The sequence below is a fragment of the Entamoeba dispar genome, genomic scaffold (genome assembly GCF_000209125.1).
Source record: "Entamoeba dispar SAW760 scf_1105229459093 genomic scaffold, whole genome shotgun sequence".
Classification (NCBI taxonomy): Eukaryota; Evosea; order Mastigamoebida; family Endamoebidae; genus Entamoeba; species Entamoeba dispar.
In genome coordinates, this window is record NW_001853520.1 from 8,061 (window position 1) to 23,573 (window position 15,513).

General features: G+C 24.8%; 10 protein-coding genes across 10 annotated transcripts in view, besides 32 other annotated features; 3 read left to right on the forward strand and 7 right to left on the reverse strand.

The window, feature by feature from the left end:
• EDI_018960 (uncharacterized protein) overlaps nt 1–1,802 on the reverse strand; it is a gene marked incomplete at both ends in the record, with an annotated part of 2,028 nt that extends 226 nt beyond the window's left edge. Inside the window, one exon of the mRNA XM_001733242.1 lies at nt 1–1,802. This exon is cut by the window's left edge and continues 226 nt beyond it. Coding sequence (XP_001733294.1) covers nt 1–1,802 — 1,802 coding nt within the window.
• A 24-nt stretch (nt 1,803–1,826) lies between these two features.
• Nucleotides 1,827–1,901: a sequence feature (AT_rich).
• A 51-nt stretch (nt 1,902–1,952) lies between these two features.
• Nucleotides 1,953–2,474, reverse strand: EDI_019070 (60S ribosomal protein L18A, putative; the record flags this gene model as incomplete). The annotated part of the gene is made up of 1 exon (XM_001735366.1): nt 1,953–2,474. The coding sequence occupies one exon, from the start codon at nt 2,472–2,474 to the stop codon at nt 1,953–1,955; it is 522 nt and encodes a 173-aa protein (XP_001735418.1).
• A 15-nt stretch (nt 2,475–2,489) lies between these two features.
• Nucleotides 2,490–2,575: a sequence feature (AT_rich).
• Nucleotides 2,576–2,596: 21 nt separating this feature from the next.
• Nucleotides 2,597–2,659: a microsatellite.
• A 99-nt stretch (nt 2,660–2,758) lies between these two features.
• Nucleotides 2,759–2,811: a sequence feature (AT_rich).
• A 280-nt stretch (nt 2,812–3,091) lies between these two features.
• Nucleotides 3,092–3,230: a sequence feature (AT_rich).
• A 350-nt stretch (nt 3,231–3,580) lies between these two features.
• Nucleotides 3,581–3,609: a sequence feature (AT_rich).
• Nucleotides 3,610–4,040: 431 nt separating this feature from the next.
• Nucleotides 4,041–4,068: a sequence feature (AT_rich).
• An 80-nt stretch (nt 4,069–4,148) lies between these two features.
• Nucleotides 4,149–4,277: a sequence feature (AT_rich).
• Nucleotides 4,278–4,336: 59 nt separating this feature from the next.
• Nucleotides 4,337–4,357: a sequence feature (AT_rich).
• Nucleotides 4,358–4,364: 7 nt separating this feature from the next.
• Nucleotides 4,365–4,513: a sequence feature (AT_rich).
• A 116-nt stretch (nt 4,514–4,629) lies between these two features.
• Nucleotides 4,630–4,679: a sequence feature (AT_rich).
• A 519-nt stretch (nt 4,680–5,198) lies between these two features.
• Nucleotides 5,199–5,240: a sequence feature (AT_rich).
• Nucleotides 5,241–5,258: 18 nt separating this feature from the next.
• Nucleotides 5,259–5,302: a microsatellite.
• A 40-nt stretch (nt 5,303–5,342) lies between these two features.
• On the forward strand, nt 5,343–7,136 carry EDI_019080 (mRNA-capping enzyme subunit alpha, putative; the record flags this gene model as incomplete). Its single annotated transcript, XM_001735367.1, has 2 exons — nt 5,343–5,466; nt 5,515–7,136. The coding sequence occupies 2 exons, from the start codon at nt 5,343–5,345 to the stop codon at nt 7,134–7,136; spliced, it is 1,746 nt and encodes a 581-aa protein (XP_001735419.1).
• Nucleotides 5,477–5,527: a microsatellite.
• A 1-nt stretch (nt 7,137) lies between the features above and the next one.
• Nucleotides 7,138–7,211: a microsatellite.
• Nucleotides 7,212–7,371: 160 nt separating this feature from the next.
• Nucleotides 7,372–7,414: a sequence feature (AT_rich).
• Nucleotides 7,415–7,523: 109 nt separating this feature from the next.
• Nucleotides 7,524–7,608: a microsatellite.
• Nucleotides 7,609–7,743: 135 nt separating this feature from the next.
• Nucleotides 7,744–7,778: a sequence feature (AT_rich).
• A 163-nt stretch (nt 7,779–7,941) lies between these two features.
• Nucleotides 7,942–7,976: a sequence feature (AT_rich).
• A 31-nt stretch (nt 7,977–8,007) lies between these two features.
• EDI_019090 (uncharacterized protein) lies at nt 8,008–8,397 on the reverse strand (the record flags this gene model as incomplete). Its single annotated transcript, XM_001735368.1, has 1 exon — nt 8,008–8,397. One exon carries the CDS (start codon nt 8,395–8,397, stop codon nt 8,008–8,010), a length of 390 nt encoding a protein of 129 aa, XP_001735420.1.
• A 145-nt stretch (nt 8,398–8,542) lies between these two features.
• Nucleotides 8,543–8,794: a sequence feature (AT_rich).
• Nucleotides 8,795–8,896: 102 nt separating this feature from the next.
• Nucleotides 8,897–8,976: a sequence feature (AT_rich).
• A 123-nt stretch (nt 8,977–9,099) lies between these two features.
• Nucleotides 9,100–9,144: a sequence feature (AT_rich).
• A 39-nt stretch (nt 9,145–9,183) lies between these two features.
• On the reverse strand, nt 9,184–9,609 carry EDI_019100 (uncharacterized protein; the record flags this gene model as incomplete). Its single annotated transcript, XM_001735369.1, has 1 exon — nt 9,184–9,609. The coding sequence occupies one exon, from the start codon at nt 9,607–9,609 to the stop codon at nt 9,184–9,186; it is 426 nt and encodes a 141-aa protein (XP_001735421.1).
• A 25-nt stretch (nt 9,610–9,634) lies between these two features.
• Nucleotides 9,635–9,776: a sequence feature (AT_rich).
• EDI_019110 (uncharacterized protein) lies at nt 9,768–10,904 on the reverse strand (the record flags this gene model as incomplete). The annotated part of the gene is made up of 1 exon (XM_001735370.1): nt 9,768–10,904. The coding sequence occupies one exon, from the start codon at nt 10,902–10,904 to the stop codon at nt 9,768–9,770; it is 1,137 nt and encodes a 378-aa protein (XP_001735422.1).
• Nucleotides 10,905–10,906: 2 nt separating this feature from the next.
• Nucleotides 10,907–10,961: a sequence feature (AT_rich).
• A 5-nt stretch (nt 10,962–10,966) lies between these two features.
• On the reverse strand, nt 10,967–11,965 carry EDI_019120 (ribose-phosphate pyrophosphokinase, putative; the record flags this gene model as incomplete). The annotated part of the gene is made up of 1 exon (XM_001735371.1): nt 10,967–11,965. The coding sequence occupies one exon, from the start codon at nt 11,963–11,965 to the stop codon at nt 10,967–10,969; it is 999 nt and encodes a 332-aa protein (XP_001735423.1).
• Nucleotides 11,966–11,986: 21 nt separating this feature from the next.
• Nucleotides 11,987–12,066: a sequence feature (AT_rich).
• A 34-nt stretch (nt 12,067–12,100) lies between these two features.
• EDI_019130 (queuine tRNA-ribosyltransferase, putative) lies at nt 12,101–13,294 on the reverse strand (the record flags this gene model as incomplete). Its single annotated transcript, XM_001735372.1, has 1 exon — nt 12,101–13,294. One exon carries the CDS (start codon nt 13,292–13,294, stop codon nt 12,101–12,103), a length of 1,194 nt encoding a protein of 397 aa, XP_001735424.1.
• A 13-nt stretch (nt 13,295–13,307) lies between these two features.
• Nucleotides 13,308–13,335: a sequence feature (AT_rich).
• A 160-nt stretch (nt 13,336–13,495) lies between these two features.
• Nucleotides 13,496–13,565: a microsatellite.
• Nucleotides 13,566–13,576: 11 nt separating this feature from the next.
• Nucleotides 13,577–13,602: a sequence feature (AT_rich).
• A 1-nt stretch (nt 13,603) lies between these two features.
• On the forward strand, nt 13,604–14,038 carry EDI_019140 (uncharacterized protein; the record flags this gene model as incomplete). Its single annotated transcript, XM_001735373.1, has 1 exon — nt 13,604–14,038. One exon carries the CDS (start codon nt 13,604–13,606, stop codon nt 14,036–14,038), a length of 435 nt encoding a protein of 144 aa, XP_001735425.1.
• Nucleotides 14,039–14,084: 46 nt separating this feature from the next.
• Nucleotides 14,085–14,151: a sequence feature (AT_rich).
• Nucleotides 14,152–14,160: 9 nt separating this feature from the next.
• EDI_019150 (uncharacterized protein) lies at nt 14,161–14,964 on the forward strand (the record flags this gene model as incomplete). The annotated part of the gene is made up of 1 exon (XM_001735374.1): nt 14,161–14,964. One exon carries the CDS (start codon nt 14,161–14,163, stop codon nt 14,962–14,964), a length of 804 nt encoding a protein of 267 aa, XP_001735426.1.
• A 216-nt stretch (nt 14,965–15,180) lies between these two features.
• Nucleotides 15,181–15,262: a repeat region.
• Nucleotides 15,183–15,254: a repeat region.
• A 38-nt stretch (nt 15,263–15,300) lies between the features above and the next one.
• Nucleotides 15,301–15,513: part of a repeat region that runs on past the window's edge.

A 15,513-nucleotide genomic window follows, 5' to 3' on the forward strand; every position in this document is an offset into this window, starting at 1 on the left:
GAGTTTTTTTGAATTATTGAAACGTACATCTCAATAGTTTTTTTAAATCTGTTTTCATTCCAGACCATGGGTAATGTTAAAAGACTGCACTCTAACTCTGAAATAATTTCTTCTTCTGTTAAATTTTTCATGTCTTTTCGAATCATAATAACTTCATGATTTTCTCTTAGTATGAACTCAACTTTTTCTTCAAATTGGATTAATAAACAATTGCTTTCATTATAGTATTGCAAATTTATAATTTTTCTTTTATCAGTCCTTCCAAGAACATCCGAAATATTGATTTCTTGAACAAATTCTAAATGTTTATCTAAAATAAGAACTGTATCTTTCCCTTTCAACAAACATACATATTTCTTTGAAAAGAACAAATTATAAAATCCTTCATTTTGAACCTTAAGAGGGACCTTAAGAGGAACTTTAATAGAACCACATCTATTGTCTATCATTACAATATTATTATTCTTCAATACTATAACTGTTCTTTTTCCACTACTTTTAAGAAATTTAATTTTATCCTGAAGTAGTGTTTTCCATTCGACAGTGTTAGACTTTTCATTAAAACAAATTAATTCATCAGATATCCCAACAGGTTCTACTTGAAGGAGAATATGATCTCCATTTTGTCTTTTCTTGATTTGTAATGTCCGTTTTATTAAAGGATAGTCACTTTCAATATCAGGTGGAGGTTGTATTCTATTAGTTTTTGTTTCTCTCATTAACTCTTCTTGCTTATAGAGTAATGTATTTTGTTGGTTCTGAGTAAGTAATTCACCTTCACCTTCTTGTTCATTCAGTTCAATAATATCTACAGTCCCTTCTGTTCCAACTATGATAGCCATTTTGTTAACCCATACACAATCTTCATATTTTCCAATAGTTCCTCCACGAATTTCATCAAGTCCTCTACCAGTTCCTTTTGTTGTCCAAAAACAAACTTTGTCATCCCCAACCGCCATGATCAATTTATAAACTTTAGTTTTCTTTTCATCTGAAAGATGATACCCTCTTGAACATATCCTTACTGCACACCGACCTCTTCCCTTTCCTGTTAATAAAATCATTTGGTCAAGTGAGTGTCTTTTCAAAACCATTAGACAAGGAAGATTTCTTGATGTGTTATATCCAACAACCATTGAACCATCATCACTCCATGAAGGTCTTCTCCAATGCTTCAGTACGTCTGAAGTCTTTATTGGAAATTCTTTTATTTTTTGATACGGATTAACTTTCCATAACTCAAAATTATTTGAATGTTGAATTGCAATATATTGACCCAGAGGATCCCATGAAACTCCTTGAGCGTATTGATGATTTTTATCTAATGTTTTTGTTGTATGTGCCTCATCAAAAAGTGTCCAAATTATAACATTTCCATTTAAAGTAACAACAGCCAAACGTTCCCCTTTAGGAGACCAGCTTATGTCTATGACTTCACTACCAAAATCAAAACCATCAACCAACTCATATTCTTCAAATGAGGCATTTCCTTTTTCATCATAAATTGGATCATTTGATACACGGATAAGTCGGAAAATACCAACTTTCCCTGTTGCACTTGCTGCAGCTATTAGTTCTCCGTCAAATGAATATCTGCAACAATTAACACTTTTCTCATCAATAGAAATACTTGAAAAAAGTTTTGGTTGTGCTGAAATATCACTTAATGCTTTTGAATTCCATACTTTAACATATCCATCACCCCCACCAGTGATTATTTTTGTCTTATCTTGATTAACGTCAATACAATAAATGGATTTGCCTTCATGCTGGATCCATCCTAATTTGTGAAATATTCCCATGGTATGAGCAACAACTTTACTTTCTTAAATTTTTTTATTTTTTATCTTTCATTCTATTTTTATAGTAAATTTTATTATAACTTATGATTAAAAAAATTTCTTCCTTCTTTCAATAAGAAAACCAAAATATTCAAAAATAGAAGACGTAATTTAGCAAAGCTTTGTAGTCAATTTACCAGCTTTAATTGGGAGATTAAATCTCTTTGATGCAATAACTGGTTTACAATGTACCATTGGGAATTTAACGTGATGTCCAACGAATTGATGAAGAACTGGATTCTTAACAGCTTTATCTCCAACAGTAGTAATACTAATTAATTGAATTTTATCTTGTCTTGTTCTGTATTGTGATGCAAGGTCATTATACATTTGTCTAACAGCACCAACTCTAGTAACGTCTCTATATTGTTTGGTAATGTTATGAATTCCACCAGCAGAAACATATCTCAAGAAGATTTGATAGTTCTTAACAACAGTTGGATTCTTTTCAAAAATTGGTTGACATTGAAGAAGTTCAGCATTAATCTTCTTAACTTTATGTTGTTTCTTTAACATCATCCAGAATTTGGATTTAGCAACTACATAGTTTGGAGCAAAAACTCTTGATCTGAAGATTTCATTTGGGTTGTGAGCTTTGTCAGTACATCTGGCAGTGATATAGTATTCCTTCATCCTCCTCCCAAAGGGTTATTTAGTTTTATTTTAATACTTTTTTTAATTTTTTATAAATTATAATATTTTAATATAATTTTATTGAAAGAATTATTATTATTCTTAACTATTTCTAATAACAATTTATTTTTATAATTATTATTATTTAATTTATTATTTCTCTATTTTATTTCTATTGTTATTTTATCGAAATTGTTGATTCTTTTTTATTCTTGTTTATTAATTGTATTATACAAGTAAATATACTTTAAACAATCATAAACTAGAAAGTACTACCTCTTTCCTTTTTTTTTAAGTATTTTTTTTAATTATTTGTTAAAAGTTTATTGTATTATAAGTTAAGAAATATACCTTTTAATCAGTGAGAAAATATTTGTGGTTATTTTAAAGACTTTCTCATTCTTTTATCTATTTTATTATATCAATTCTATTTCACAACAGTTATGAAGATTAATAATATTTATTGAATTTGATAAATACATTTAGTTGATAGTATTCATTCATTTTTTGGTTTATTCTTTTTGGTTATTTTCAAAGACCTCTAACTTTTCTAAATTTATTTTTCATTTTCTTCAGTTTATATCATATAATCTTCATTTTTTTTATAATTCCTGTACTTTATATTTTTAATTAAGTTATTATTATTTGGTTAATAATTCTTTTATCTTAAATGAGTTTTATCAATGATTGAATTTTATATTAGTTTAAATGTATTTTTTATCTATACTTTAATTACTATTTTAAGATTTATTATTTCATTTCTTCATACTCTTTCTTCAATTTATTATTTCTTTTAACTGTCTTTTGATTGACTCTGAGCTTATGTATTTAGTAAATTCTCATAAAGATTGTCACTATTCATCTGGTTAATATAGTTATTATTTTATTTGTTAACTTTACTTTATTATTCTTATTTGGATATACGTTTATGACTTCTTCTTATGGGCTAATTTAAATCACTAATTTATAACACTTCTTTTGGTCATTCATAAATTTATTAGTTTTTGTAATCGTTAATTATCTAGATATTACTGTAGTTTTTTTATTATTTTCGATTTCTTAAATTAGTAACTTGTAGTTTCTTTATCAATATTATTATCTTACACTTATAATAATTATTATTTTTAATTAAAATGCTTAATATGAAATTTAGTGTTTTGTTATTTTATATAACTTCATTATTATTATTCGTTCATTTAATTTAAATAAACAATACCACAAACATTCCTAGATTTATAGACATCAAATAAATTGTTGTAGGCATTTATGTTAAATACATTATAAAAATGTTATTCATTTACTACTTATTCTCAACCAAAGACTATAATTTACAGCACTTGTGTTGATAGTTCTCTTTTATTCTTGTTGTATTTTTAATAGTCTTATTTAATAACAAAAAGAAGATACTCAAAGATAAAAGAAAATTATATTTATAAAATGAACTAATTTTCATTTTGTATATTACTTCTTATTGGATATTGTCAATAGTTTAAATGTATTCATTTATTGATATGAGAGTTAGTTTAAGTAATTCAGTGTAAATTGTTTAAAAACCTTTTAAGAATGAAATATATTAATGAAATATTTTTAATAACTTCGAGTACCTTTTTATAAATTATTTAACAATAGAATATACAAGGTTTGTGTATTCTAATAACAATATAGAATAAACGCTATAAATTAATAAATAAAAAATAAATAATTCAAATAAGCTTTTTATTAACCTTAATTCATTTTATTGTCTTTATGAATAAAAAAAAACAAAAAAAAATTAATTATTAAAATATTTTACTTATAATAAAAGTGTAAGTTAAAGCTGTAAGTATCAGTATTGAATAAAGAAAAATACAATAATGAATCTCAATTATATTATAATTTTTATTCAGGTAGTATTTTTTCTTTAATTTCTTTTTTTTTTATTCAACTTATATTTATTCATATCATTAACAATATCATTATAAAAATTTAAATTTATTAAATTTATCTCTGTTATAATTAAATTTGAGTTATTAACGATTTAAATTAATAAAATATTAATACCACCAAATTTTTATTGTTTTCTTAATACGTTCATACCTACTTTGTTTTGAGTATATGCCATTATCATGTTTATTGAAGTTACAAACAAAATAAGTATTTGTAGATTGAAGTTATCTTAAATTAATAAATTAAACATAAATGAAAACTATTATACTTTTTTTAAATCTTGTAATAAAAGAATCATTTTATGTAATAAATCATAAATAGGTTTCTATTTTATTTTGTTGTTCATAGACCTTATGGACATAAACTAAACAATCATTTAATTAAACATAAAATTATTGATTGTCAGATTCACGCATTATAATTTTAATGAGGCTCTGGTCATCTTTTAGAGCTTGTATGCGTATTGAACATGAAATTAAATAGAGTTTGTTAAGAATAGTTGAGTCAATGACATAAGGTTTCAATTTAATAGATTTAATGAAGTGGGGAAAGATTTTTTGGAGTTTTTGATGTGTTGAATCAGATTGTATTAAAAGTGAATGTGTTATGAGTAAGAATATTGTCAGTGTTAGATTGATAAATTTAATTTGATTTTTTGATGAAATATTCATATTTTTGTTTTTCTTTTATTTTGTTTTGTCTCTTTTGTTGAGATTTCTGTTATTCATCTTTTCTGATTCAGTTGGTTGTTGTGAGATGTGCACAATACATTAGATGACAAATTAAAAGATGAATTACATATATATTAAAAGATAAATTAATTAAAAAAATCAAAAATATCTTTGTTTTAATTTGAAATTTGTTTTTCTTTTTTCTCTTTCTTTTTTTCTTTTTTTTTATTTCAAATTTAATCAACTAAGAAAAACATAAAAAGGAAAAAGAATGGAAGTACTAGAGAATTTCAGATTAGAACCAAAACGAAGTTATTTTGAAGTGTTTGAAGAAAAAGTTATTGAAGGGTTTGAACAACAACCAGATTTTGTTGAAATTGAGTTTGGAAGAAAAAGTTTGTTTTAAAGAAAAAGGAAAAATGAAGAAAAGAAATAAGAAATAGAAGATGGAGAAGAGTTTATTGAAGGCATTACAAGACGATTTTATGAAATACTAACGTATGAAAAAGAGGCTAGAGAAGAAATAAAGGAGATTAGAAAAAGCAAAGTTAGAGAGATATGGATTGATGAGAACACACAAGATATGAACGTATTTGAAATACTTGAAGAAGAAAGAATTGACAGTGGTTTAGTATTTGATTTGAATATTAAATTTGGATTATACATTAAAGAAATTGATGAAGAAGAAGCAAAAAGTGCAATGAATTTAAAGACAATAAGTAAACAAAAATATTATGAACATTCTGAATATACAATTATTGCAGAAGAAATCAGTAAATATCAAAAAGAAGGAAAAGAATGGGTAAATAAAACAATTGAACATTGTTTAAGAATTAGAATTAATAAAACAAATGATGAAGTATTAATTCATAAGATATGTAGTGATATTTATAATACAATTAAAGATATTAATAATGTAGAAACCAATGGAATTGAACAAATAGATATTCAACAAATACCATCAGAATTAAGTAGACAATATCTTGAAAAAATCTTTAAAGTATTTGGATATGAATTACCAACAGATCCAAAATTTCCAGGAACAAAACCAATCTTTATTAGTAGACAACATTATAAAATACTTCATAATATTAAATTTCATGATAAAACAGCACCACAATATTTAGTTTGTGAAAAGTCTAAAGGAAAAAAATATTTTTTAATGTTTGATAATAATGAAGTATTATTAATTGATGAAGAAATGAATGTATTTAGTGTTCAATATCCATTAATTACAAATATTTATAAAGAAGGATTAACAATTATTGATGGAGAAATGATAGAAAATATTCAAACAAAAAAACCAACATTTTTATGTAATGACATTTTAATTTATAATAATACAGTTACGACTAATTATTTATTTACTGAAAGACTTCAAATTTTAGGAAAAGAAATTATTTTAAAATTTAGAGAAGAAATTTCAAAAAATAATATTCCAGATGATGAAATTATATTCATTTTAAACACAAAACCATTTCTTGAAATTAAATTAATTAATAAACTATTTGAAGTTATGAAAAAAACAAAGTATGGAATTACTTTTATTGATGGAAAAAGATTCCATTTGACTGAAGGATTTTTATTTTATCCAAATTCAAAGTATATTCCTTTTACAAATAATTATTTCTTTAAATGGCAATTTAATGATACAATTACTTGTAAATTAGGAATTCAAGAACAGTTTTATAGAAACTCTCGCAAAGTATCTTTATGTTGTAAATCTTATTATAATACTTCCATTGTTTATTTACAACAAGTTAATTTTGATAGTCGTGATCTTTGTTTATTAGAAGCTGATAAAACTAAATATAATGTTGATGAAAATGCAGTGCTTGAATGTTGTTATAATGCAAAAGAAGGAAGATGGAAATATTTAAGAATATTATCAAATGATGGAAACTTTGATACGATTAGTACTATTATTACTATATTAGAATCAAATGCTGGTCAAATTGATATTACAGAATTAATGTTTTCTATTCCAAATTTATCATATGTTCATGAATGGAAAAATCTTACTGAAAAAGCTTCTTTAAATGTTTTGAAGTCTTTAAATCTTTAACATTTTTAATTCATTAATTTATTTATCTTAAATATTATTTTTATTATTTTTATTTGTATTTCTCTTTTATTTATAAAGTAGAGTTTTTATTTTCTTTAAGAATTAGCTAGAAAATTGATATTAATATGTTAGTTTTATTCTTCTATACTATCTTTAAACTTTTTCACTCTGTTAGTCTAATTTCTTAATTATCTCTGTATTACTGTTACTTTGAGAAGTTAAATCTCTAATTCACTTTATTTAAAAATAAATATTGTTTTATTAAGTAATTAAAAATTGGATTAGTGTTCCATTAAAAACAATAAAATTAGACAATCTAATATTAAACCTTTCATTTTATTATCAAATACTATTTCATTGAATTTTTAGAAAAATAAAATATAACAATAATATTATTTATCACTTTATTATATTATTACTTTTATCTTATTTTATTTGTATTAATAATTTCTTATTTATATTAATATTACTAGAAAAAATTTATCAACTAGTTGATAAACACACAGCCATTTGTAGTACAATAATATATACAAAAATATTGTCTCTCTAGTCATTGTTTTCTCAAATAACAATATTTAACTAATTGACATTAAAAAAACCAAAAAAGAATTATAATAAAAATAACTATTTTGTTATATAAAACAACATTTAAATTACATCAAGTGATAAATTTACAAATTCAATTGCACCTTTGTTCAATCAAAAAAACCATTTAAGAAAATAATTATCCAAAATAGAACATCGAATTATAGTTACTTTAGTAAGCAAATAACGATATTATTTCACTTGTGTTTAGAAACGATCCATTTATTTTTTTATTAAATTAATAAACAAAAAATAGAATAAGGTAGTGATACAAATTTATTTACAGTTAATGACTAAATGAAAATAATGATAGGCACATACCTGGATTTTTACAGCGTTCATAATCATCTAAATATGTATCTTCACTTTCTTTTGAGTCAATAGCTAATAAAATATCTAAAATTTCAAGGTCTTCATCATCTAAATCAGCTGGATAATTATTTTCTTTAGTTGTTTTGTCCTTCTTAGAAGTTATTGGATTACAATAAACAGTAGTATTGAATTTGTGTTGGTAATGAAGTAAGGATCCTGGTTTTTTCTTAGGTGTCATTGGTCCTAATGAAGAGTGTGATACACATGAGAATTTTTGATTTTCGTTTTGGGTCTTTTGAAAGCCTTCTTTTTTTCTTTGAAATTGAATTGGTTCAGATAAAATACTACTTGTTGCAAAGCTCATTAAACTAACTTTTTAATAGTTCATCCTTTTAATTCTATAGAAATTTAGAAAAAATCTTTTTTCTCATGTTTTTATTCTCTTCTGGATAAAAAATTGATAGTATTTTAATGATTTATAATGTCATGTCATACAACTCTACGAACTGAAAATATTAATATTATTTATTATAATTTTATTTATTATATTTATAATTAATAAGAAAATAATTATTTTTACTAAATATAAATCTAAATATCGTTTAATTTTCATATTGAAATATAATTTATATTTAATACCTTTAAATATTTAGGAAATTACATTAATTCTTTTTTTTTTTTTAATTGTTTTTTTTTTCCAATCATTTTTTTACATCTATTTCCTAAAAATAAATAATACAATTTAATTTTATCATTTATTTGATGAGTAATACGAACAAAATTGTAAAGATTTTTTACTTTTAATTGAAAAAATCTTTCATTTAAACAAAAAAACAATAAAAAAGTTGCAAGATTTTTTTCAGAATAAATATTTAATATTTTTATACTATTCAAACATTTTATAATTCAATTTCAACAATTATCAAATACTTTTTATAAAAATGTTGCTGAAAATAGTAAAATAGTATTATTATAATTTCAATAAGTATCATTTAATCCTTTATAATCTATTTTTCTTTCTTTCCAAGAGATATGAATATAACTCTTCCACAAAATAACTAGTTTCTATATTATTAAATTTATTTGAATAAAATTAATATACAAAAAAAAACTAACAAAATAGAAGAAAAATCTGAAAAAAAGTAAAAAATTAACCGATTACATGAGAACCTCCTTTTGGATCTAATTTTCCCAAAAGAACTTCTTCTGTGATCTCATCTGCTGAAAGAACTTCTAATTGACCATGATGAGGTTGAAGAACATCCCATGCCATTTGAGTTAATTGGTTTGAACGAACAACTTTCATTCCTTTACACTTACTTCCTTTCCAATGAACAAAAACAACTCGTGCAATATTAGGGACACCTTCATATGTCATTCTCAATGAAATTAAACAAAAGCAAACATTATCTTCAGGTAATGCTGCCTTAAAAGATTCTACTCCCTCTCCTTCATCATATAAATCAAATCGTTCTCCCATCCCAATAACTTCTGCAATTACCCATGCACCATTTGGTGCATTTCTATCTGTTACTTTAGCAATAGCTTCATGAAGACCTCTACTTTTAATGACCATCTTCAAATATTTTTAAGATTGAAACTAATTTTATAAATTTATAAAATTATCATTTATTGTTAAATTATAATATTATTTATTATTTTATTAATCAGATTTTTATAAATCAAAATAAACAAAATTAAAAAACTAAAAAATTATAAAATAGAAAATAATTGTTAATTAAACCATTTTAAAGCAGCAATTTTATTTAATTCATATTTTGTATTTGGAAAAAGAATTGATTTTTTTTGAACAACAAATTCATTCATATAGTTTTCTTCAAAAGAAAGTATTAATTTAGGAATAGTAAAAACAGTTCCAGATTTTTCTTGATATAATTTAAAACCATTTTCTATTTCAATCCAAGAATCATTAAAATCATTATCTTCTTTTCCTAATCTAATTAAAGTTCCTTGTTCTTTTTTTTGATGACAAAAAGTAATTGTTGAATCTTCAATAATAAATAATAAAAATTGATCATTTTCTTTAATTTGTTTATCAGGTTGAAGAGGAGTAATAAAATAAATACCAACAATAATATTTCTTTTTAAAAAGAAAAATATCATAACATTTTCATTTCCTTTAATAATATTAACTAATCCTTCTTTTGTAATCTTTTCTAATGATGAATAATTTTCAGTAAGAAAGTTCATTTTATTCATATGAATAGTGTTCATTAAAATTATAATAGGATCACTATTTATTTTAAATGTATTTTCAATAATTTTAGCTATTTCTCCATAATTATTTATTTTTGGACTTTTTGATGTTGACAATGAATTAAAATTTTCAAATGATGGTGAATGTGAAATAACACGAACTGGTTTGGGTATTTCATTTCTAATTCCTTTTTGATTACTTCCTAACTCTTTTTTAAGTACTTCTATTTCTATTAAACATTGATCAAAATATTGAAGAATTTCATCTTTACGTAATTCATTAATTTTATTTGAATTAAATAGTTCTATTACTTTTTCTATAACTTTTTGTTCTTCTTTACGTTCTTGTGAAATAACACTTAATACAATTCCTTTAACTTCTTTATTTTTAATTAATTCATTATATTCTTCTATTTTCCCTGTTAATTGTTTTTTAAATTTATTCGCTAATAAAATATCTTTTTCATTAAACTGTTTTTCATAGAGTTGAATAAGTTGTTTAACTTTCCTATCATCAATATTCGGTATTTGAATTATATATTTAAAAGCGTTAATGGCTGAAGGAAATTCTTGTATTAACTCCATTTCTTCAACTCGTTTCTTTAATTTTTGTATTTCACTTTCTAATTGACGAATGAGGTGTTCGTTACTCATTCAATAAATTTTTGAATTTTTTTTAAAGTAAAAAAAAAAAGAAGAAATAAAATAAATGACAATTAGTCATTATTGTTGTTTAAACATGCTCTAATCTGTTTAGCAAACACTGGAGAAATATCACAAATAATAAACTTCTTACTTTTTTTAACTGCATCCATTTGAGACCTAACATTACTATTAGTAGCAATTACTCGATCAATTCTTGAATCAATAACTTTTTGTACAACGTCATCATCAATCAATGATAAATGAGTAACAACTGCAGTTACTTTAACAGCCCCATTATCTAAATAGGCATTACAAGCTTTAATCAGTGATCCAGCTGATCTAGTCAAATCATCATAAATAACAATATGTTTTCCTTTAACATCTCCAATAGGCTCACCAATAACATGAGTATCTTCAAAGGATCTACTTTTTCTAATAAAGGCAATTCCAACTCCAAAATGATTAGCAAAAGTTTCTACCCATAAAGGTCTTCCAAGGTCTGCTGAACCAAAAATTACTGGTTCACTAAAATCAATATTCTCAGCAATTGCTTGTTCAAGAGTACTTTCAGCATATAATTCCATTGCCTGAACTGTACCTTCAAAATAATGAATAATACCTGATGTATGAAGATCCATTAACATAAATAAATTTCCTAACCCAGAAGATGGTATACCACATAACATTCTTACTGTAGATTTACATGTAACAACTTCTCCAGGATGAACTGCTCGTTCCATAGTAGAATACATAAGATATGGAATCACAAAAATTCTTCTTTTTGTTCCAAGTTCTGCTAATTCTCCTCCAATTCTAACTACCTCAAGTAATTCCTGATCATCAACAATAGAACTTACAACAACTACATCTCTTCCAACTAATGAAGTTCTTTCAGGAATAGCAATTCTATAATAACATTCTCCATCACTAAACTTTTTATGGATAATTGGAATAATTGGATATCCAAGTACTGCACTAATACTTTGAGCTAAATAACCAGCTTTACTTGTATGAACAATAAAATGATCATGTTGCCATTGTTCTGCAGATAAAGTAGTTGTCAAACTCATTTCAATATAAATAACAAGATGTTTATTTTTATTTTTTCTTTTTGTGAATAAATTTTTCACTAAAATAATAAAAAATTAAACTTATTAAAAGTTTTTAATATCTTTCTCTTCTTATATTTTTCTTGTGATTTCTTTTTATTCAAACTCTACATCAGCTTTTGTTAATGCATCAATAATCCATTGGGGAACATGCTCTTTTCCTCCATAAAATCTAATAATATAATCACGAGCAAATATTTTTGATTTACCTTCTCTAATTGCCACTCTATACTTCCTCATTAAATTAAAGAGATATGATATGTTGTGGTGAGTTAAATATTGTGCTACTGGTGTACCATCAATAGCTCCATTTGTGAACATAAAATGAAGAGCTGATTTTGTTAATCCATTTCCTTTTTTACAACATAAACAATCACATGATTCATCAATAACATTAAAATCATCTTTATATTTATTAATCTTTAATGTTACTAATCCATCATCACTAAATGCTGTTCCAAATCTTGCAGTTCTTGTTGGATAAACACAATCAAACATATCAACTCCAAATAATACACATAATAACATTTCAACTGGATACCCAACTCCCATAAGATATCTTGGTTTATTTTCTGGTAATCCTTGTGCAGAAATATCAACCATCCTCCAAAAATCATCTTTTGCTTCTCCTCCAGATAATCCACCAATAGCATATCCTGGAGTATCTACTTTAACCATACCTTCAAGACATCGTTCTCTTAAATTTTGTTGAAGTCCTCCTTGAATAATACCAAATAAATTTTGTTTTTCTTTTGTTTTAAGATATTCATTTTTACATCGTGCTAACCATCTTACACTTCTTTCCATTGCCTCTTCTACTCTAGGGCCAGTTGTTAATGAAGAAACTACATCATCTAATTGCATCATAATATCTGACCCTATTGCTTGTTGTATATGAATAGATTCTTCAGGTGGTAAATTGATTGGTTTATGATCTACAATTGATTGGAAAATAACTCCTTGTTCATTGACTGTCATTGTGTCAGATAATGATACCATTTGAAATCCTCCAGAGTCTGTTAATATATTTCCATCCCATTTAGCAAATTGATGTAACCCTCCAGCTTTCTTTAGTACATCAACTCCTGGATGAAGAAACATGTGATAAGTGTTTGCTAATAATATTTGACATCCCATTTCTTTTACTTGTTCATATGTTAATGATTTTACACTTGCTTTTGTCCCTACTGGCATAAATACTGGAGTTTCCACTTCTCCATGAGGAAGTGTCAACGTGCACTGCCGTGCTCGTCCATCTTTTGCATTAATACGCAATGAAAGAGCACTCATTATTACTTTGAAGATATTAACAAAATTATTAAAAAAAAATAGGGTTTTTTCTTTATTTTTCTTTTCGTTTTAGTTTTAGTGACAATTATGATTACTTATGACAAACAGCCTAATGCCTTATTACGCTATCTACTTTTGTTTATTTACACCACAACAACATCAGTGTATTATTAACAAGTAATAAAGTAATAGTTTTATGTTATAAATAACGAAAATAAAAATCAAAACAATAAAAAAAGAAAATCTAAAAATTAAAAATTAAAGAAAATATTTGAAACAAACTATTAAAATATTATTTTTTAATTAAACATGGTAAATGCCTTTGTTGTGTTGTTCTTGACATTTTCAATGGTTTATGCTCAAATTGATTTATCTGGAGGAGATCCATTATTTGCCACTCCTACTGTTTCACCAACTATTCAACGAGTAGAAACAGCTATTAAAGCACTTGACCAAAAATTGAAACAAGTTGAAGAAGTTGAAAGATTAGCATTAATAGCTTTGGACAATGAATTTCAAATTAAACCAAAATTAGGAAGAAGTGTTATGGATCGTATGGTTCAACAACAACGAATAAAAGAATTAAAAGAGATGTGTAGAAGAGCTAAAGAATTAGAACCGAGATTATTACAAAAAATGAGAGAAATATTACAAGTGTTACCAAAGAGAGAACGTTTTAGATTAATTAGAAGAATTAATCTTAGATATCGTTTTTCTTTTGGAACTGAGCTTGATACTGCTTAATATCAATTGTTTTATTTTGTTCTTTGGGGGTTTTAAATTTTTCTCGTATTAATTTTATTAAATTAATTGGATTAATATGAAAAACATTCTTTAATCTATTAAATTTATTATTACTCTTATTAATGTCTTTAAATGTTTGTGTTATTCAACCCTTTACATTATTTTGGAATAAAATTGAAAATTTAAAACAAATACAGTCAATCATTGACCATTCTTCTAATGACATCGACTTGTTTGTTTTACCTGAAACTTTTAATACTGGTTTTCAACCTAAGGCTCATCTTGTTGCTGAAGACCATTCATCAAGTCCAACACTTCAATGGATGAAAACAATTGCCAAAACAAGGAAATGCGCTATTACTGGATCGATTACTATTAAAGATGGTGAAAGAATTTATAATAGAATGTATTTTATTTATCCATCTGAAGAATGTGTTTGGTATGATAAACGTCATTTATATCAAATGGGAGGAGAAGGTTTAGAGTTTAGCAATGGTTTAAAGAAATGTATTGTACACTATAAAGGATGGAATATCCTATTGGCTGTGTGTTATGATTTACGATTTCCTGTATGGCTCAGAAATACATTAGAAAATCATTATGATATTTTAATTATTGTTGGTTGTTGGAGTCTGTTAAATCGAGCACATTGGAAAATATTAACAAAAGCAAGAGCAATAGAGAATCAGTGCTTTGTTCTTGCTGCTAATAATTGTGGTTCTTTACCAAATTGTTTACCAAACGATGAAGACTCTCATTATGTAGGTGAAAGTGCAATCATTGACCCATATGGGAAGTATATTATAAAAGGAAAGTGTGGGGTGCAAGACTCTTTAAATACAACACTGACAAAGAGGAGTCAAGAGGCACTAATAAGTACTTTTCCTGTATTAAAAGATGGTGATTCTTTTATGTTGAAAAATTAATTCTTCTGTTTTTTTTACTTTGTTTAGAAAGGTGGTTGTAACCAGAACTGATTTGTATTGAGAAATAATTGTTAAGAAAAAAACAATACCTTCTTGTTTAAAGATATATTTTCTAATTCTTCAAAGTTTTATGAATTTATAAAATATGGTGGGTTTGGACTTTTGCTGATAAGAAATGTATTAATTGAAAATAAGATAAAAGTTATAAAATAAATAATAAAAAACAATTAGTTAATTGTTAATAGAATTGGTTTATTGTTCCTAACTCACACGAGACTAATCCCGTCCCTGAACCGTTCTCTAGCATTTCTATAGAGTATGCTCTGTTGTGATAGAATTTCCAATTCCTTATTTAATATCACCTGTGTTTCATATAACGATTTCCAATATTCTAAAGTAATATCGTTATTTGGGTATATTTCATTTTGTGTTTCTTCTTTATTTTAATTTTGTTATTAGAATCAAACATAATTTTATTTGTATTGATTCTGACAATTTCATTCTTATTAAATTTAATTCTTTCTTTAATCATCGTCATCATATATTTTA